Source organism: Salvelinus alpinus, chromosome 26 (genome assembly GCF_045679555.1).
Source record: "Salvelinus alpinus chromosome 26, SLU_Salpinus.1, whole genome shotgun sequence".
Taxonomy (NCBI): domain Eukaryota; kingdom Metazoa; phylum Chordata; class Actinopteri; order Salmoniformes; family Salmonidae; genus Salvelinus; species Salvelinus alpinus.
The window spans coordinates 34,849,516-34,871,624 of NC_092111.1; the positions used below are offsets into that span (position 1 = coordinate 34,849,516).

The following is a 22,109-nucleotide window of genomic DNA, read 5'->3' on the forward strand; positions in this document are numbered from 1 at the left end:
AAGGCTGAGACTCAACTCTCTCTGTACAACATGTGTTCTGAAGGCTGAGACTCAACTCTCTCTGGGCAACGTGTGTTCTGAAGGCTGAGACTCAACTCTCTCTGTGCAACGTGTGTTCTGAAGGCTGAGACTCAACTCTCTCTGTGCAACGTGTGTTCTGAAGGCTGAGACTCAACTCTCTCTGGGCAACGTGTGTTCTGAAGGCTGAGACTCAACTCTCTCTGTGCAACGTGTGTTCTGAAGGCTGAGACTCAACTCTCTCTGTGCAACGTGTGTTCTGAAGGCTGAGACTCAACTCTCTCTGTGCAACGTGTGTTCTGAAGGCTGAGACTCAACTCTCTCTGTACAACGTGTGTTCTGAAGGCTGAGACTCAACTCTCTCTGTGCAACGTGTGTTCTGAAGGCTGAGACTCAACTCTCTCTGTGCAACGTGTGTTCTGAAGGCTGAGACTCAACTCTCTCTGTGCAACGTGTGTTCTGAAGGCTGAGACTCAACTCTCTCTGTACAACGTGTGTTCTGAATGCTGAGACTCAACTCTCTCTGTACAACATGTGTTCTGAAGGCTGAGACTCAACTCTCTCTGTACAACATGTGTTCTGAAGGCTGAGACTCAACCCTCTCTGTACAACGTGTGTTCGGAAGGCTGAGACTCAACTCTCTCTGTACAACGTGTGTTCTGAAGGCTGAGACTCAACTCTCTCTGTACAACGTGTGTTCTCGTTCTTCACAGCAGTTGTGGTGTCATGGATGCTTGTGTTCCTGTGCTGCTCAAATGCCATAGCTTTGCTGTTTTTTATGTGTTTGGCTATAGTCACTTTGGAATCGACACACAGTACAAATTATGATTATGCTCTAGTCGAGGCGCTAAAATGAGTTTGACCTAATTACAAGCAGAGCGGATTTCAACTCAATATTGATTCTTGTAGACACATTTCCCCACTTCAGTTTGATTGCCTTAGCCTGCATCCCCACCTGTAGTTTGTGCCTGTCAGGTTCAATTTATTTCAACTTCATTGACTGTGTTGATATTCCATATGATTTGTGTATCTAATAGGGAAATGGATAGTTTTGATGTAAACATGTGCAATTGTAGTAGAGGAAAGGAAAGGGAAAGGGGGAAACCTAGTCAGTTGTACAACTGAATGTATTCAACTGAAATGTGTTTTCCACATTTAACCCAACCCCTCTGAATCAGAGAGGTGTGGAGGGGCAGAACGACAGAGTTTTACCTTGTCAGCTAGTAGGTTAGGGTTGTGCGATTTTTGGGAAGATCTCTTCTACGATATACTACTTAAAATATTGCGATATCCAATATAGTCGTTTTAATGCGTTTAAAAACTAGATCATTCCAGACTGCGCTTTGTTTTGCTTATTTACAGTATTAAAGTCACATTCTATTTAAATAATCTTAGTATGGCGAAAAAACAAGGCTTACTTCATTCATTTAGACTTCATTTTCAACGTATTAATACAGCCTGTACATGAATACAGCCTGTACATCAATACAGCTGTACATGAATACTGCACATGAATACGGCCTGTACATTAATACAGCCTAACTGATAAAACTGCACAGTTTTAATTTGTAAAGTTCAAATAGTATAGTCTTCCACAATACATCATCTTGCACGGTATTAGATTTAATCATATATTGGCTCAATCCTAGTAGGTTAGCTATGATAGAAGTACTGATATGTACTGTAAGGCTAGATGATGTGATAATGCTCTGCATGCATGACACCGACACACACACACACACACACACACACACACACACACACACACACACACACACACACACACACACACACACACACACACACACACACACACACACACACACACACACACACACACAGGAAGTGCGTGCCTATCCTATGGCCCATTATTGTCATTGTATTCTGGCTGTACTCTTGACAATTGATTAACCTTGTTCTGAAACCTGAGAGGCTAAAACCACATCCGTCCAGCCTGTTTGTCTATTTCCAAACCTGAGAGATTAAAACCACATCCGTCCATCCTGTCTGTCTATTTCCAAACCTGAGAGATTAAAACCACATCCGTCCATCCTGTCTGTCTATTTCCAAACCTGAGAGATTAAAACCACATCCGTCCATCCTGTTTGTCTATTTCCAAACCTGAGAGATTAAAACCACATCCGTCCATCCTGTTTGTCTATTTCCAAACCTGAGAGATTAAAACCATATCCGTCCATCCTGTCTGTCTATTTCCAAACCTGAGAGATTAAAACCACATCCGTCCAGCCTGTCTGTCTAGTTCCAAACCTGAGAGATTAAAACCACATCCGTCCAGCCTGTCTGTCTAGTTCCAAACCTGAGAGATTAAAACCACATCCGTCCAGCCTGTCTGTCTAGTTCCAAACCTGAGAGATTAAAACCATATCCGTCCATCCTGTCTGTCTATTTCCAAACCTGAGAGATTAAAACCACATCCGTCCATCCTGTCTGTCCGTCCATCCTGTCTGTTTGTGGCAAAAATCAAATCAAATTTTATTTGTCAGTACAGAGTCAATGTGCGGGGGCACCGGTGTCGAGGTAATTATGTACATGCAGGTAGGGTTATTAAAGTGGCTATGCATAGATAATAACAGAGAGTAACAGCAGTGTGGAGGGTGGTGCAAATAGTCTGGGTAGCCATTTGATTAGCTTATGGCTTGGAGGTAGAAGCTGTTTAGAAGCCTCTTGGACCTAGACTTGGCGCTCCGGTACAGCTTGCCTTGTGGTAGCAGAGAGAACAGTCTATGACTAAGGCGGCTGGAGTCTTTGACAATTTTTAGGACCTTACTCTGACCCCGCCTGGTATAGAGGTCCTGGATGGCAGGAAGCTTGGCCACAGTGATGTACTGGGCCGTACGCACTACCCTCTGTAGTGCCTTGCGGATGAAGGCCGAGCAGTTGCCGTACCAGGCAGTGATGCAACCCGTCAGGATGCTCTCGATGGTGCAGCTGTAAAACCTTTTGAGGATCTGAGGACCCATACCAAATCTTTTCAGTCTCCTGAGGGGGAATAGGTTTTGTTGTGCCCTCTTCACGATTGTCTTGGTGTGCTTGGACCATGTTAGTTGTTGGTGATGTGGACGCCAAGGAACTTGAAGCTCTCAACCTGTTCCACTACAGCCCCGTCGATGAGAATGGGGCGTGCTCGGTCCTCCTTTTCCTGTAGTCCACAATCATCTCCTTTTGTCTTGATCACGTTGAGGGAGAGGTTGTTGTCCTGGCACCACAGGGTCTCCTCCCTATAGGCTGTCTCATCGTTGTTGGTGATCAGGCCTACCACTGTTGTGTCATCGGCAAACTTAATGAAGGTGTTGGAGTCGTGCCTGGCCATGCAGTCATGAGTAAACAGGGAGTACAGGAGGGGACTGAGCACGCACCCCTGAGGGGCCTCTGTGTTGAGGATCAGCATGGCAGATGTGTTGTTGCCTACCCTTACCACCTGGGGGTGGCCCATCAGGAAGTCCAGGATCCAGTTGCAGAGGGAGGTGTTTAGTCCCAGGGTCCTTAGCTTATTGAGGAGTTTTGAGGACACTATGGTGTTGAACGCTGAGCTGTAAGCAATGAGTAGCATTCTCACATAGGTGTTTCTTTTGTCAAGGTAGGAAAGGGCAGTGTGGAGTGCAATAGAGATTGCATCATCTGTGGCTCTGTTGGTGTGGTATGCAAATTGGAGTGTGTATAGGGTTTCTGCGATAATGGTGTTGATGTGAGCCATGACCAGCCTTTCAAAGCATTTCATGGCTACAGATGTGAGTGCTACGGATCGTCATTTAGGCAGGTTACTTTAGTGTTCTTGGGCACAGGGACTATGGTGGTCTGCTTGAAACATGTTGGTATTACAGACTCCGACAGCGAGAGGTTGACTATATCAGTGAAGACACTTGCCAGTTGGTCAGCGCATGCTCGGAGTACACAAACCTGAGGGACTAAAACCACATCCGTCTGTTTGTTCGTCCATCCTGTCTGTTTGTGGCCAAACCTGAGAGACTAAAACCACATCCGTCTGTCTGTCCGTCCATCCTGTCTGTTTGTGGCCAAACCTGAGAGACTAAAACCACATCCTGTCTGTTTGTCCATCCATCCTGTCTGTTGGGGCCAAATCTGAGAGACTAAAACGACATCCTGTCTGTTTGTCCATCCATCCTGTCTGTTGGGGCCAAATCTGAGAGACTAAAACCACATCCGTCTGTCTGTCCGTCCATCCTGTCTGTTTGTGGCCCAAGTACCACTTAGCACTCAGAAACCTAACCCCAGGGGACTTAAAAGTTCTTCTGGATGTTACCCTGCCATCCGGTTGACTGTGAACTGTGACACTGACAGATCATGGTGTCATCATAGGGCTTCCCCTCTGTGCCAGCCCTGGCCCCTATGGGTCAAAGGTCGTGCCCTACTTGGGAATAGGTTGCAATTTGGGACACAGCCACAGAGCTTCAGCCCCCAGACAGCTAGGGGGCACTCTGTGACCATGGGTTGGGTTGGAGCCTCTGGGCCAGGCATTGACCCAGTAAACCCAGTGCTTCCTTGTCCCCACTGAGCCCAATGTGCTGAAGTGACAGATCAGTGATAGATCAAACCAACTCACTTCCCTTTTGTCTCTTTCTTTTGCAGATATTTCCAGAATTTCCTACTACACAGGTGAGTGTCCTTCAGAACTACAATAGATCTTATATGCTGTGAACTACAGGAGATCTTATATGCTGTGAACTCCAAGAGATCTTATATGCTGTGAACTACAGGAGATCTTATATGCTGTGAACTACAAGAGATCTTATATGCTGTGAACTACAAGAGATCTTATATGCTGTGAACTACAGGAGATCTTATATGCTGTGAACTACAGGAGATCGTATATGCTGTGAACTACAAGATATCTTATATGCTGTGAACTACAAGAGATCTTATATGCTGTGAACTACAAGAGATCTTATATGCTGTGAACTACAAGAGATCTTATATGCTGTGAACTACAGGAGATCTTACATGCTGTGAACTACAAGAGATCTTATATGCTGTGAACTACAAGAGATCTTATATGCTGTGAACTACAAGATCTCTTATATGCTGTGAACTACAAGAGATCTTATATGCTGTGAACTACAGGAGATCTTACATGCTGTGAAGTTCTCTTATTCGCTTCTGTCAGATTATCCTTGAAGGCAGGTTTGATTCATAGTTGTGCTCTTCAGCTGAATAGAAGTCTCCAAGATAAATCAGTCACCTGAATGTCATTTACCAAAACCAACTCAGATGAAGGACACAACCACCTACTCCCAAGAGGATGTAGGCTTCTCTTTCATCCTCAAAGTGCACTCCAATAATAATAATATGAATCCCCTCCACCGAGGGTGTCTGTGTTCAGAGTGTAAAAATCATATTTCTTTAGATGATATAGGAAAGGGTTATTAGACTGAAGGGGTGTGTGCTTGTGTCTGTTGGATGATGGTCACTGGGAACACGACTTTACAGCAGCGGAATGACTTTACAGCAGCGGAATGACTAAACCCAAATGACATTTCAATGTGTGTGCGTATTTGAGTCATTCATTAGACAAGACAGGCCTATTTCAGGGAGTTAATGAACCTCTAGTCGCTGAAGAGCTATCGCTGCACTATCTACCATCTAGGATGCACAAACACTATTCAAAATGCCATTCTCTCCATGTTGCCTCATACTGAACTTTTGTTAGCTGTGTGTTTTCTCTGCAGCTCACTACAGTCTCTGAATCATCTCAGTCCCTTTGATTTGTACAGTAGATTGTAAAGAGAGAGAGTGCGGCATCAAAGTATATTTTCCATTGTTTTCAGTGTGTGTGCTCACTGTAAGGACATTCTACTCAAACTAGTGGTGATACTTTGTCTCGATGCTGGACTGTTCTTCAAGGGGTAGTTCATTCAGAACGGCTCTGTCTTGAAACCCTGACTGCTGACATGAATGTTTTGGGGGATTACTGTGTATTAACAGTGGACTAATGAACCAAATAGTAAAATATAGTTTTGAGGGAACTATTCCCTTTAAGCTCAGGCTGTGAGGGAGAGGCCTTGGATGAACTGTATACCCACTGGCCAGATATAATAGTGTTTAAAGCCATTGAGGTGAATGGTGATTTGATTATTTTATGGCTTCAACTTGATTTATATGCTTGCCGGGGACCTTATCCTCAGCCACGACCATAAACCTGACATTATTTTATATCGGCCTAACATTTAATGTAAATTTATGTAGCTGGATATTTTATCACCTCATTCTACACTTAATATCTCCTCAAGGACAATTCTCTGCTGCCTCTACACACCTAGTCACACACACACACACGTCCATTTTGTGTCCCCTGCCCTCCTTAACCACTTGCAGAAATAATGGAGAGTGACGAAGTAGGCCAACTCAATGAAAAGAAATGAGAGAGAGAGAGAGACTAAATAACCCTCTGTCTCTCCTCATCCCAGGCTTGATGTTTAGACTAAATAACCATCCGTCTCTCCTCATCCCAGGTCTGATGTTTAGACTAAATAACCATCCGTCTCTCCTCATCCCAGGTCTGATGTTTAGACTAAATAACCATCCGTCTCTCCTCATCCCAGGTCTGATGGTGGTTAGAATAATGAGGTGGTCACTGCACTGATGTTTATGGCTCAAGCCCTCTTTAACAAGGTAGACAAATTGCAATCATCACCAAGGTCATCAAGGGAATCCTAATTATGATCTGTCCTGGATTCAGACTCAGTGTGTTAGTTAGTGACACTAAAACATGATGATCTGTCCTGGATTCAGACTCAGTGTGTTAGTTAGTGTCACTAAAACATGATGATCTGTCCTGGATTCAGACTCAGTGTGTTAGTTAGTGACACTAAAACATGATGATCTGTCCTGGATTCAGACTCAGTGTGTTAGTTAGTGACACTAAAACATGATGATCTGTCCTGGATTCAGACTCAGTGTGTTAGTTAGTGACACTAAAACATGATGATCTGTCCTGGATTCAGACTCAGTGTGTTAGTTAGTGACACTAAAACATGATGATCTGTCCTGGATTCAGACTCAGTGTGTTAGTTAGTGTCACTAAAACATGATGATCTGTCCTGGATTTAGACTCAGTGTGTTAGTGTCCCACTCAAAGCTTTTCAATGACAATAAAGACCTTTACAGACCACATACACGTGCTGCTTATTTGTGTGTGTGTGCGTGCGTGCGTGCGTGCGTGCGTGCGTGCGTGCGCGTCGGTGTGTGCGTGCCCATATTCTGTTGTTGTTGACAGTTTTTCCTCCCTAGTTATACAAGTAATTTGTCATTCTAATCCACATCCTTTGAGTTGATTTAGTAACCGTGGAACCATGGTCTTAGAGACCCTAACAGTACGTCTGTCTTAACTACCAGAACCAGGACCAGCAGACGAGACATATTCAGCTGATGACTGCATGCTGCACTGAACCATACGACCATGTGTGTTTCTGCGTCTGTGTGTGTGTGTGTGTGTCTCTGTGTGTGTGTGTGTGTGTGTCTCTGTGTGTGTGTGTGTGTGTGTGTCTCTGTGTGTGTGTGTTTCTGCGTCTGTGTGTGTGTGTCTCTGTGTGTGCATGGTTGCATATGCCTACTTCTCACCCAGTTCTTCCAATCTGGTGTCTGTGTGTATTGGTAACACATGTCCCAGCCTGGGCTCCTGCTATGGGAATAGGAATCAAGGAGGAGGGGATAGTGAGAGGCTTTTGTGTTTGGGAACAGAGGGCCGGATGTCACCCTTTGAATTGCTGAACGGGAGGAGCACCTCTCCCTCTCCATGGGGTGCAGTCATAGCCCCCTTTGTGTGTCTGCCACGGCTGTTTCTGGGGGATCTGTCCCCCCTCGATTCCCCTGCTCCGCTGTGCATTCCAAATGACGCCCTATTCCCTACATAGTGCACTATGTAGCTAACAGAGTGCTATTTGGAATGCTGCAGCAGTCCACATGAATACCTATTGTAGATGCAGCAGTCCACATGAATACCTACTGTAGATGCAGCAGTCCACATGAATACCTATTGTAGATGCAGCAGTCCACATGAATACCTACTGTAGATGCAGCTGTCCACATGAATACCTACTGTAGATGCAGCAGTCCACATGAATACCTACTGTAGATGCAGCAGTCCACATGAATACCTATTGTAGATGCAGCAGTCCACATGAATACCTACTGTAGATGCAGCAGTCCACATGAATACCTACTGTAGATGCAGCAGTCCACATGAATACCTACTGTAGATGCAGCAGTCCACATGAATACCTACTGTAGATGCAGCAGTCCACATGAATACCTACTGTAGATGCAGCAGTCCACATGAATACCTACTGTAGATGCAGCAGTCCACATGAATACCTACTGTAGATGCAGCAGTCCACATGAATACCTATTGTAGATGCAGCAGTCCACATGAATACCTATTGTAGATGCAGCAGTCCACATGGATACCTATTGTAGATGCAGCAGTCCACATGAATACCTACTGTAGATGCAGCAGTCCACATGAATACCTATTGTAGATGCAGCAGTCCACATGAATACCTACTGTAGATGCAGCAGTCCACATGAATACCTACTGTAGATGCAGCAGTCCACATGAATACCTATTGTAGATGCAGCAGTCCACATGAATACCTACTGTAGATGCAGCAGTCCACATGAATACCTATTGTAGATGCAGCAGCCAGCCACGGCTCCTCCTCAGTAAGAAGAAAATGATTCAACAAACAGCAGCATAACTCTCTGCCTTCTAAATAAACTTGGCCACGCAGGCTAGTCTGTGGTGCCACGTGCTAGTTTACATGACAACAGGTTGACTCTCAAATGACACCCCATTTCCTTCATAGCACACTGCTTTGGACCAGGGCCCTATGGGATATAATCAAACGTAGTCTACGACACAGGGAATCAGGGTTTTTTCTCCATCTATATTATTCATAGATTCAACTTTGGGTGAACAACTTTCGTTGGAATCATTGCTGTGTTAGTACCGACCATGAGAAGTCCAAAATGATTCGTGTTTTTCTCAAGGATTGCGACCAAAGTGTCTGGCTAGTCTGCTGGATATGAAAATCCTATTCTGTGTTCTAAATAGGTACCATAGTCCCTATGGCTGTGGTCCAAAGTAGTACACTATATAGGGATTAGGGCTGGGGATTGCCAGGGACCTCATGATATGATATAGGTGCCCATGTGATATGTATAAGCGATTCTCACGATTCGATATGTATAGTGATTCGATACTGTGATTTTTATTGTGATTCAATGTTCCAAACATATTGCTCTCTTTCTCTGTCTCTCTCTCTCGCTACCTTCCATCTCTCTCTCTCTCTCTTGATCTCTCTCTCTCTTGCTACCTTCCATCTCTCTCTCTCTCTCTCTCTCTCTCTCTCTCTCTCTCTCTTGCTACCTTCAATCTCTCTCTCTCTCTCTCTCTCTCTTTCTCTCTCTCTTGCTACCTTCCATCTCTCTTTCTTTCTTTCTTTCTCTCTCTCTCTCTTGCTACCTTCCATCTCTCTCTCTCGCTTGCTACCTTCCATCTCTCTCTACCCCCTCTTTATCTCTCTCTACCTCTCTCTACCTCCCCTCTTTATCTCTCTCCCTCTCTCTACCCCCTCTTTATCTCTCTCCCTCTCTCTACCTCCCCTCTTTATCTCTCTCCCTCTCTCTACCTCCCCTCTTTATCTTTCTCCCTCTCTCTACCTCCCCTCTTTATCTCTCTCCCTCTCTCTACCTCCCCTCTTTATCTCTCTCCCTCTCTCTACCTCCCCTCTTTATCTCTCTCCCTCTCTCTACCCCCTCTTTATCTCTCTCCCTCTCTCTACCCCCTCTTTATCTCTCCCCTCTCTCTACCCCCTCTTTATCTCTCTCCCTCTCTCTACCCCCTCTTTATCTCTCTCCCTCTCTCTACCCCCTCTTTATCTCTCTCCCTCTCTCTACCCCCTCTTTATCTCTCTCCCTCTCTCTACCTCCTCTTTATCTCTCTCCCTCTCTCTACCCCCTCTTTATCTCTCTCCCTCTCTCTACCCCCTCTTTATCTCTCTCCCTCTCTCTACCCCCTCTTTATCTCTCTCCCTCTCTCTACCCCCTCTTTATCTCTCTCCCTCTCTCTACCCCCTCTTTATCTCTCTCCCTCTCTCTACCCCCTCTTTATCTCTCTCCCTCTCTCTATCCCCTCTTTATCTCTCTCCCTCTCTCTACCCCCTCTTTATCTCTCTCCCTCTCTCTACCCCCTCTTTATCTCTCTCCCCCTCTCTACCCCCTCTTTATCTCTCTCCCTCTCTACCCCCTCTTTATCTCTCTCCCTCTCTCTACCTCCCCTCTTTATCTCTCTCCCCCTCTCTACCCCCTCTCTATCTCTCTCCCTCTCTCTACCCCCTCTTTATCTCTCTCCCTCTCTCTACCTCCCCCTCTCTCTACCTCCCCTCTTTATCTCTCTCCCTCTCTCTGCCTCCCCTCTTTATCTCTCTCCCTCTCTCTGCCTCCCCTCTTTATCTCTCTCCCTCTCTCTGCCTCCCCTCTTTATCTCTCCCCCTCTCTCTACCTCCCCTCTTTATCTCTCTCCCCCTCTCTCTACCTCCCCTCTTTATCTCTCTCCCTCTCTCTCCCTCCCCTCTTTATCTCTCTCCCTCTCTCTCCCTCCCCTCTTTATCTCTCTCCCTCTCTCTCCCTCCCCTCTTTATCTCTCTCCCTCTCTCTACCCCCTCTTTATCTCTCCCCCTCTCTCTACCCCCTCTTTATCTCTCTCCCTCTCTCTCCCTCCCCTCTTTATCTCTCTCCCTCTCTCTACCCCCTCTTTATCTCTCTCCCTCTCTCTACCCCCTCTTTATCTCTCTCCCTCTCTCTACCCCCTCTTTATCTCTCTCCCTCTCTCTATCCCCTCTTTATCTCTCTCCCTCTCTCTACCTCCCCTCTTTATCTCTCTCCCTCTCTCTACCCCCTCTTTATCTCTCTCCCTCTCTCTACCCCCTCTTTATCTCTCTCTCTCTCTATCTCCCCCCTCTTTATCTCTCTCCCTCTCTCTACCTCCCCCTCTCTCTACCTCCCCTCTTTATCTCTCTCCCTCTCTCTGCCTCCCCTCTTTATCTCTCTCCCTCTCTCTACCTCCCCTCTTTATCTCTCTCCCTCTCTCTGCCTCCCCTCTTTATCTCTCTCCCTCTCTCTGCCTCCCCTCTTTATCTCTCTCCCTCTCTCTGCCTCCCCTCTTTATCTCTCTCCCTCTCTCTGCCTCCCCTCTTTATCTCTCCCCCTCTCTCTACCTCCCCTCTTTATCTCTCTCCCTCTCTATCCCTCCCCTCTTTATCTCTCTCCCTCTCTCTCCCTCCCCTCTTTATCTCTCTCCCTCTCTCTACCTCCCCTCTTTATCTCTCTCCCTCTCTCTACCTCCCCTCTTTATCTCTCTCCCTCTCTATACCCCCTCTTTATCTCTCTCCCTCTCTCTACCCCCTCTTTATCTCTCTCCCTCTCTCTACCTCCCCTCTTTATCTCTCTCTCTCTCTCTCTCTACCCCCTCTTTATCTCTCTCCCTCTCTCTACCTCCCCCTCTCTCTACCTCCCCTCTTTATCTCTCTCCCTCTCTCTGCCTCCCCTCTTTATCTCTCTCCCTCTCTCTGCCTCCCCTCTTTATCTCTCTCCCTCTCTCTGCCTCCCCTCTTTATCTCTCTCCCTCTCTCTGCCTCCCCTCTTTATCTCTCCCCCTCTCTCTACCTCCCCTCTTTATCTCTCTCCCTCTCTATCCCTCCCCTCTTTATCTCTCTCCCTCCCCTCTTTATCTCTCTCCCTCTCTCTACCCCCTCTTTATCTCTCTCCCTCTCTCTACCCCCTCTTTATCTCTCTCCCTCTCTCTACCTCCTCTTTATCTCTCTCCCTCTCTCTCCCTCCTCTTTATCTCTCTCCCTCTCTCTCCCTCCTCTTTATCTCTCTCCCTCCTCTTTATCTCTCTCCCTCTCTCTCCCTCCTCTTTATCTCTCTCCCTCTCTCTACCTCCTCTTTATCTCTCTCCCTCTCTCTACCCCCTCTTTATCTCTCTCCCTCTCTCTACCCCCTCTTTATCTCTCTCCCTCTCTCTACCCCCTCTTTATCTCTCTCCCTCTCTCTACCCCCTCTTTATCTCTCTCCCTCTCTCTACCCCCTCTTTATCTCTCTCCCTCTCTCTACCCCCTCTTTATCTCTCTCCCTCTCTCTACCCCCTCTTTATCTCTCTCCCTCTCTCTACCCCCTCTTTATCTCTCTCCCTCTCTCTACCCCCTCTTTATCTCTCTCCCTCTCTCTACCCCCTCTTTATCTCTCTCCCTCTCTCTACCCCCTCTTTATCTCTCTCCCTCTCTCTACCCCCTCTTTATCTCTCTCCCTCTCTCTACCCCCTCTTTATCTCTCTCCCTCTCTCTACCCCCTCTTTATCTCTCTCCCTCTCTCTACCCCCTCTTTATCTCTCTCCCTCTCTCTACCCCCTCTTTATCTCTCTCCCTCTCTCTACCTCCCCTCTTTATCTCTCTCCCTCTCTCTACCCCCTCTTTATCTCTCTCCCTCTCTCTACCCCCTCTTTATCTCTCTCCCTCTCTCTACCTCCCCCTCTCTCTACCTCCCCTCTTTATCTCTCTCCCTCTCTCTGCCTCCCCTCTTTATCTCTCTCCCTCTCTCTGCCTCCCCTCTTTATCTCTCTCCCTCTCTCTACCTCCCCTCTCTATCTCTCTCCCTCCCCTCTTTATCTCTCTCCCTCTCTCTCCCTCCCCTCTTTATCTCTCTCCCTCTCTCTCCCTCCCCTCTTTATCTCTCTCCCTCTCTCTACCTCCCCTCTTTATCTCTCTCCCTCTCTATACCCCCTCTTTATCTCTCTCCCTCTCTCTACCTCCCCTCTTTATCTCTCTCCCTCTCTCTACCTCCCCTCTTTATCTCTCTCCCTCTCTCTACCTCCCCTCTTTATCTCTCTCCCTCTCTCTACCCCCTCTTTATCTCTCTCCCTCTCTCTACCCCCTCTTTATCTCTATCCCTCTCTCTACCCCCTCTTTATCTCTCTCCCTCTCTCTACCCCCTCTTTATCTCTCTCCCTCTCTCTACCCCCTCTTTATATCTCTCCCTCTCTCTACCCCCTCTTTATCTCTCTCCCTCTCTCTACCCCCTCTTTATCTCTCTCCCTCTCTCTACCCCCTCTTTATCTCTCTCCCTCCCTCTACCCCCTCTTTATCTCTCTCCCTCTCTCTACCCCCTCTTTATCTCTCTCCCTCTCTCTACCCCCTCTTTATCTCTCTCCCTCTCTCTACCCCCTCTTTATCTCTCTCCCTCTCTCTACCCCCTCTTTATCTCTCTCCCTCTCTCTACCCCCTCTTTATCTCTCTCCCTCTCTCTACCCCCTCTTTATCTCTCTCCCTCTCTCTACCTCCCTTCTTTATCTCTCTCACTCTCTCTACCCCCTCTTTCTCTTTTTTCTTTCCTATTTCTCTACCTCTTTGAGTGACTTGTCAGGCATAAAGCTTGTGTGTGAGATGGGGAGAGAGAGGGAGATCCCTGGTAATAAATCCATGATTGGCTTCATGCTGCCAGATCTCCTGTGGTTCCTCCTCATTCAGACCACAGAGAGACACAGGGAAACAGGCATGTGGTTCCTCCTCATTCAGACCACAGAGAGACACAGGGAAACAGGCATGGGGTTCCTCCTCATTCAGACCACAGAGAGACACAGGGAAACAGGCATGTGGTTCCTCCTCATTCAGACCACAGAGAGACACAGGGAAACAGGCATGTGGTTCCTCCTCATTCAGACCACAGAGAGACACAGGGAAACAGGCATGGGGTTCCTCCTCATTCAGACCACAGAGAGACACAGGGAAACAGGCATGTGGTTCCTCCTCATTCAGACCACAGAGAGACACAGGGAAACAGGCATGTGGTTCCTCCTCATTCAGACCACAGAGAGACACAGGGAAACAGGCATGGGGTTCCTCCTCATTCAGACCACAGAGAGACACAGGGAAACAGGCATGTGATGGACACACACACAGTAATTCAATTTCCCCTGTCAAGTATACTACTGTACAAGCAATGTCTTATAGGAAAGCTGCTTGGCCTAGTATGAGGGAGGTACTGGTGTCATGGCTGACCTCTCTTGTTCACTCATCTCTCTCACACACACCACACACACACACACACACACACACACACACACACCACACACACACACACAGACACACACACACACACACACAACTACACTTGCCCTGTAGCAAACTATAGCCTTTTGTTTCCCTGTGTTGGCGTAACCCTAAAAGGGAGTGTTGGTGATAGTAAACCTTTCATCATTTCCTCCTTTCTCCTCTGTGTGGGATGTGGATGGATTTTACCTGGAGGGTTTTTTTCAGATGGAGAAACACAAAACAAAACCTCAATCTCCTCTAAACCTCGATCTTGATCCTCCTGCCCTAGCTATCGCTCCTATTGGATCTGACAAGAAGAGGGGAGGAGTGGTGGAGTGGAGGAGTGCTTGGCGTGTTGCCAGGCGCTTGGGGATGGGTATCCTGGTGTACACACACAGGGCCTCCTCTGGTGGTAGGTGCTGTGGTGTGGTTGTAGAGCTGACCCAGGGTCAGTGTTGATTTGCAGGGGAGTGGCTCAGATTAGCATATTAATGGCCTCTTGTCGGTATGTATACAAAGTGGAGCAAGAGAAGTGGAGTTACTTGTGTTGTTGTGGAATACTTTTCTCCTCTCCTGTGTTGTTGTGGAATACTTTTCTCCTCTCCTGTGTTGTTCTGGAATACTTTTCTCCTCTCCTGTGTTGTTCTGGAATACTTTTCTCCTCTCCTGCGTTGTTGTGGAATACTTTTCTCCTCTCCTGCATTGTTGTGGAATACTTTTCTCCTCTCCTGTGTTGTTGTGGAATACTTTTCTCCTCTCCTGCGTTGTTGTGGAATACTTTTCTCCTCTCCTGCGTTGTTGTGGAATACTTTTCTCCTCTCCTGTGTTGTTGTGGAATACTTTTCTCCTCTCCTGCATTGTTCTGGAATACTTTTCTCCTCTCCTGCATTGTTGTGGAATACTTTTCTCCTCTCCTGCATTGTTCTGGAATACTTTTCTCCTCTCCTGCGTTGTTCTGGAATACTTTTCTCCTCTCCTGCATTGTTGTGGAATACTTTTCTCCTCTCCTGTGTTGTTGTGGAATACTTTTCTCCTCTCCTGTGTTGTTGTGGAATACTTTTCTCCTCTCCTGTGTTGTTGTGGAATACTTTTCTCCTCTCCTGTGTTGTTGTGGAATACTTTTCTCCTCTCCTGTGTTGTTGTGGAATACTTTTCTCCTCTCCTGTGTTGTTGTGGAATACTTTTCTCCTCTCCTGTGTTGTTGTGGAATACTTTTCTCCTCTCCTGTGTTGTTGTGGAATACTTTTCTCCTCTAACCCTAACCCTAACTCTAACCCTAACCCTAACTCTAACCCTAACCCTAAGGGAAACTTCTTAACAACACAGTGTTGATCCATCTCCACCTTGTTCCTCCTGTCCCCATTTCAGTCCTTAAACTGGGCCAGTGCTTGGCTGGGACTCCCTCTCTCTGCATGTCCTGGATGTGTTTCTCTGGGCTCCTTCCCCCTTCCAGATCCTAGTGCTGACTCTGGGCCTGGGCTTGAGTGGTGGAGTAGACTGGGGGAGAGGGTGGACTGAACTAGGGCTGTGTGGATCGGACTTGGTCCTAGGTGAAGAGGATCAGAGGCAGTGTGGAGTAGACGTTGATTGGTTAGTCAGTGGGGTGTTTAGTGTTGTGTAGGGGAAGGTGGAAGGTGGAAGCCCTGGCCTCTATGCGTTTCTGTGAGACCTCTGGGTGTTGGCAGGCCGTGGGGCCCGGGAGAGAGAGAGCAGAGGGACTAGCTCCCGTGGAGCCCAGACCCGGCTGCAGCCCCTTTCCCATGTGCTGTACTCCAGGTACTATCACTGCTACTGCCTCCTCAATTCCACTACTACTCATCCCCTGATTTCCGCCTCCTCTTTTTTATTCTGCTATTTCTTCCTCCTCCTCTTTTCTTTCCTCCTCCTCCCTCCATTATATCCTCTTCACCATCTACTTGTCTTCTCTCCTTGGTATCCACTTCACCATCTACCTGTCTTCTCTCCTTGGTATCCACTTCACCATCTACTTGTCTTCTCTCCTTGGTGTCCTCTTCACCATCTACCTGTCTTCTCTCCTTGGTATCCTCTTCACCATCTATCTGTCTTCTCTCCTTGGTGTCCTCTTCACCATCTACCTGTCTTCTCTCCTTGGTATCCTCTTCACCATCTACTTGTCTTCTCTCCTTGGTATCCTCTTCACCATCTACCTGTCTTCCCTCCTTGGTATCCCCTTCACCATCTACTTGTCTTCTCTCCTTGGTATCCTCTTCACCATCTACCTGTCTTCTCTCCTTGGTATCCTCTTCACCATCTACCTGTCTTCTCTCCTTGGTATCCTCTTCACCATCTACCTGTCTTCTCTCCTTGGTATCCTCTTCACCATCTACCTGTCTTCTCTCCTTGGTATCCTCTTCACCATCTACCTGTCTTATCTCCTTGGTATCCTTATCACCATCTACCTGTCTTCTCTCTTTGGTATCCTCTTCACCATCTACCTGTCTTCTCTCATTGGTGTCCTCTTCACCATCTACCTGTCTTCTCTCCTTGTTTCCACTGTGTCAGTTTGAATAGTAGAGTGTTTAGCTTCTCACTGATCTTTAATCCTCTCTGACTGACTGTTGTGTTGGGTAGGGCTGTGCTGTGCTGTGCTGCCTGAAGTAAACCACTTCCAATTTTGCCAAAGCCCCCCCCCCCCCCCCCCCCTCTTGTGGCATTTCCCCACATAACGAGTAGTAACCTTTAGAAACATGTCTGTGACAGATGACCGGGACGTTACCATGAGATTCAAGCTTCTGAATTATTGGATGCTGTGTGTGTGTGCACGTGCGTGTGCAAGCGTGCGTTTGGATGTTTGTCTTCGTTTGGGTGTTTGTCTTGTTTGGGTGTTTGTCTTCGTTTGGATCTTTGTCTTCGTTTGGGTGTTTGTCTTCGTTTGGGTGTTTGTCTTCGTTTGGGTGTTTGTCTTGTTTGGGTGTTTGTCTTCGTTTGGATCTTTGTCTTCGTTTGGGTGTTTGTCTTCGTTTGGGTGTTTGTCTTCGTTTGGGTGTTTGTCTTCGTTTGGGTGTTTGTCTTCGTTTGTGTGTTTGTCTTGTTTGTGTGTTTGTCTTGTTTGGGTGTTTGTCTTGTTTGGGTGTTTGTCTTGTTTGTGCTAGGGTTGCAAAATTCTGGCAACATTCAACATGTTCCCTGGTTTTCCCGAAGTCCCAGTTGGAGGATTCTCGGAATCAGGAGGGAATAAACAGGAAATCCGGAATCATCCAACCAGGATCTCTGGAAAACCAGGGAATTTATTGAAAATTCTCAGAATTTTGCAACCCTTGTTTGTACGTTTGCTCATATGCGCAACAGTGTGTCTGTGTGTATTTTTGTGTGTATCACGACTACACAGGGGTCAGCTCCCTTTCACACGTCGCCCATAGAACCCACAGCTGATGTGATTAGTTTGCTTGAGCAGCTGCTGATAATGGAGGCTGGGTCCGACAGCAGTCAATTCCAATTCCACAACTAGCCAGACTCCCACTTTAAACGGCTTTCTTTGTCCCCATGGAAAAAACAACATGTGAATTTAAAGCACCCTATTGTCACTGTGCATATGCTTCGGCATGCCATATGTCAGTCAGTAGTCATCTATAGGGGGAAGGGGAGAGGAGAGGTAGAAGGAGAAAAGAGATGGAGAAGAGTAAAGGAGAGGGAAATGCAGAAGGGTAGAGGAAAAGGTGAGGGATAAGAAGAGGAAGGAGAAGGTAATGAAGAGAGGAAGGAGAAGAGGATAAGACGAGAGGAAGGAGAGGATAAGAAGAGAGGAAGGAGAAGATAAGAAGAGAGGGAGGGGTGGATAAGAAGAGAGGAAGCGGTGGATAAGAAGAGAGGAAGCGGTAGGAGATAAGAAGAGGAAGAAGAGAGGAGAAGGAGATAGGATAAGAAGAAGATAAGAAGAGAGGAAGGAGAGGATAAGAAGAGAGGAAGGAGAGGATAAGAAGAGAGGAAGGGAAGGATAAGAAGAGAGGAAGGAGAGGATAAGAAGAGAGGAAGGAGAGGATAAGAAGAAAGGAAGGGAAGGATAAGAAGAGAGGAAGGAGAGGATAAGAAGAGAGGAAGGAGAGGATAAGAGAGGAAGGGAAGGAGAGGATAAGAAGAGGAAGGAGAAGGAGAGAGGATAAGAAGAGGAAGGAGAGAGGATAAGAAGAGGAAGGAGAGGATAAGAAGAGAGGAAGGGAAGGATAAGAAGAGAGGAAGGAGAGGATAAGAGAGGAAGGAGAAGGAGAGGAAGGAGATGAAGGCGATAAGGAGAGGAAGGAGAGAGGATAAGAAGAGGAAGGAGAGGATAAGAGCATCTGCTAAATGACATAACATAGTGTCATAGTTTTAGCATGGGTCATTGTTAGGAAAGTCTGTCTGTCTGTCCTCTTTTGTGGCTGAGGTCTATGACCAATCTATCTATGACCCATCTACAGTTGAAGTCGGAAGTTTACATACACCTTAGCCAAATACATTTAAACTTAGGTCAGTTAGGATCACCACTTTAATTTAAGAATGTGAAATGTCAGAATAATACTATAGAGAATGATTTATTTCCATTAGAATTTTTTTCAGCACATTCCCAGTGGGTCAGACGTTTACATACATTCAATTAGTATTTGGTACCATTGCCTTTAAATTGTTTAACTTGGGTCAAACGTTTCGGGTAGCCTTCCACAAGCTTCCCACAATAAGTTGGGTGAATTTTGGCCCATTCCTCCTGACAGAGCTGGTGTAACTGAGTCAGGTTTGTAGGCCTCCTTGCTCGCACACACTTTTTTTGTTTTTAGTTACATTTTATATAGGATTGAGGTCAGGGCTTTGTGATGGCCACTCCAATACCTTGAATTTGTTGTCCTTAAGCCATTTTGCCACAACTTTGGAACTATGCTTGGGGTCATTGTCAATTAGGGAGACCCATTTGCGACCAAGCTTTAACTTCCTGACTGATGTCTTGAGATGTTGCTTCAATATATCCACATAAATGTTCCTTTCTCATGATGCCATCTATTTTGTGAAGTGCACCAGTCCCTCCTGCAGCAAAGCACCCCCACAACATGATGCTGCCACCCCCGTGCTTCATGGTTGGGATGGTGTTCTTCGGCTTGCAAGCATCCCCCTTTTTCCTCCAAACATAACGATGGTCATTATGGCCAAACAGTTCTATTTTTGTTTCATCAGACCAGAGGACATTTCTCCAAAAAGTATGATTAGGTCTTGGCTGATTTCTTTTGATTTTCCCATGATATCAAGCAAAGAGGCTCTGAGTTTTAAGGTAGGCCTTGAAATACAGTGAATTATAAGTGAAAGAATCTGTCTGTAAACAATTGTTGGAAAAATGACTTGTGTCATGCACAAAGTAGATGTCCTAACCAACTTGCCAAAACTATTGTTTGTTAACAAGAAATTAGTGGAGTGGTTGAAAAACTAGTTTTAATGACTCCAACCTAAGTGTATGTAAACTTCAGACTTCAGCTGTGTATGAAATGAGCCCTTTTCACCCATAGGGCTCTGGTCAAAAGTAGTGCACTGCATAGGGAATAGGGTGCCATTTGAGACGTATCCAGAGTCTGAAGCAGCATTGTGTGTGTGCCTGGCCCTCTGTTTGTATTGGGTAATAATCAGGTGCTTGGACCCCTACCATGCCAGGTGGGCTCCAGAATCACACAACACAAACCCACTGCAGGATAGCTGTCCAACCATTACCTTGGCTCTACACCAAATCTACTTAGCACGTTTTGGTTTTTAACCCTAGCACCCACAGCTGATTCAAATAAAAAGCTTGATGATTAGTTGATTATTTGAATCAGCTGTGTAGTGCTGGGACACAAATCTAAACGTTCACCCCTTGGGGTCCCCCAGGAGCGACTTTGGGAAACGCTGGTGTAGAGCAGGCTATGATGGAACCATCTCTCCCACTTCCTACCCACCCAGGTAATGTTTCAGGATGTCGACTTCGAGATAGGAGGATGTCGACTTCAAGATAGGAGGATGTCGACTTCGAGATAGGAGGATGTAGACTCCCAGATAGGAGGATGTCGACTTCGAGATAGGAGGATGTCGACTTCGAGATAGGAGGATGTCGACTTCGAGATAGGAGGATGTCGACTTCGAGATAGGAGGATGTCGACTTCGAGATAGGAGGATGTCGACTTCGAGATAGGAGGATGTCGACTCCCAGATAGGAGGATGTCGACTCCCAGATAGGAGGATGTCGACTCCCAGATAGGAGGATGTCGACTCCCAGATAGGAGGATGTCGACTCCCAGATAGGAGGATGTCGACTCCCAGATAGGAGGATGTCGACTCCCTCTCTGTCTCTGTCTCTCTCTCTCACTCTCTCTCTGTCTCTCTCTCTCTCACTCTCTCTCTGTCTCTCTCTATCTGTCTCTCTCTGTCTCTCTCTCTCTCACTCTCTCTCTGTGTCTCTCTCTCTCACTCTCTCTCTGTGTCTCTCTCTCTCACTCTATATCTCTCTCTCTCTCACTCTCTCTCTGTGTCTCTCTCTCTCTCACTCTCTCTCTGTGTCACTCTCTCTCTGTGTCTCTCTCTCTCACTCTCTCTCTGTGTCTCTCTCACTCTCTCTCTGTCTCTCTCTCTTACTCTCTCTCTGTCTCTCTCTCACTCTCTCTCTGGCTCTCTTTCTCTCTCTCTCTCTCTCTCTCTCTGTCTCTGTCTCTCTCTCTCTCTCTCTCTCTGTCTCTCTCTCTCTCTCACTCTCTCTCTGTTTCTCTCTCTCTCACTCTCTCTGTTTCACTCTCTCACTCTCTCTCTGGCTCTGTTTCTCTCTCTCACTCTCTCTCTGGCTCTCTTTCTCTCTCACTCTCTCTCTGTCTCTCACTCTCTCTCTCTCTCACTCTCTCTCTGTCTCTCTCTCTCACTCTCTCTCTGTTTTTCTCTCTCTCTCACTCTCTCTCTCTGTCCCTACTCTGATGCTTTATGATTACAGGCTCTGGTTCAGAATATTAGTGGACTTCTTAACCTGCAACCTAGCCTAGACTGAGTGCAGCTTGGCTTGATTTTCTCCTAGTGTTTTTCTGCCTTTACTTTTCTTTTGTCCAACCTGTTTGATAAAGGAAACCTCTACTGTTTCCAATAATAACTGCCATAATAGCTGCCTAGTTGCCCTGACCTGTAACTGGAAGCAGTGTGGGCCACAGGAAATTGCGGCAGTGGCTCCACCATTATGGATCTGTTCTGTAGAAACTTCATGTCCTGTTCTGGGGGTGATCAAACAACCCAGTATCCATCCTGTGAGTGGAAGACGAGATGAAAGCTTCTCTCAGATGTCTGGGTATACGTCCCAAATGGCACCCTATTCCCTATATAGTGCACTACAGAACCATAGCACACTGGTTAAAAAAAGTAGTGCACTATGCAGGTAATAGGGTGCAATTTGGGACACATGGTGGATCCCCCACAACAAAACCGCCCCCCTTCACATGCATCTATCTCCACACAGACTTCTCTTGGACTTGAATAATATTTCATCATATTTGGTCTTATTTCTTGCCTCCTGCGGTTGATATGATTAGAGAGTGGAGCTCATTGTCTTGGTTCCTGCTTTAATCTTTCATACTGTGTGTCTCGGGAGATAAAAATAGGGTCTTTTGTCTCACTGGATAATTGTTGACACTGGTCTCTCTCTTTCTCTCTCTCTCTCTCTCCAGATAATGCCATTGCAGCTACACTTAATTAAAATAATACCATATCAAAACCATGTTATGGAAATGTAATGCAAGAATTTTAAAACATTTTGAAAAGCAACCAGGAACCTTTCTCATACCCAGTCACAAAAGAGAAAACAAGCATTAACGTCTGGTGGAATTGCTCTAGTCTTTGATTGTATTTCTGAAAACCATGTTTTTAAATGTAAACTTTATTTAACTAGGCAAGTCAGTTAACTCTACTGCCTCAGAAACCCGGATCCGGGAGCACCCCCCACCCCCCCCACACTGATTAGCATAGCTAGCATAGCTTCACAAGTAA

The 22,109-nt window shown here is 46.5% G+C and overlaps 1 protein-coding gene across 4 annotated transcripts in view; it reads left to right on the plus strand.

Moving 5' to 3' along the window:
* LOC139555236 (focal adhesion kinase 1-like) overlaps positions 1-22,109 on the plus strand; it is a 219,602-nt gene that overhangs the window by 65,036 nt on the left and 132,457 nt on the right. For 2 of the 4 annotated variants that reach the window (XM_071368874.1, XM_071368868.1), the window contains exon 2: positions 4,627-4,653. The exons of the other annotated variants lie outside the window; for them this stretch is intronic. Coding sequence is in view for 1 of the 2 variants with exons in the window: in XM_071368868.1 (XP_071224969.1) it covers positions 4,627-4,653 (27 nt within the window). In the remaining variant the exon portion in view is untranslated. The remainder of the gene's footprint in view (positions 1-4,626; positions 4,654-22,109) is intronic. 4 annotated transcript variants of the gene reach the window in all.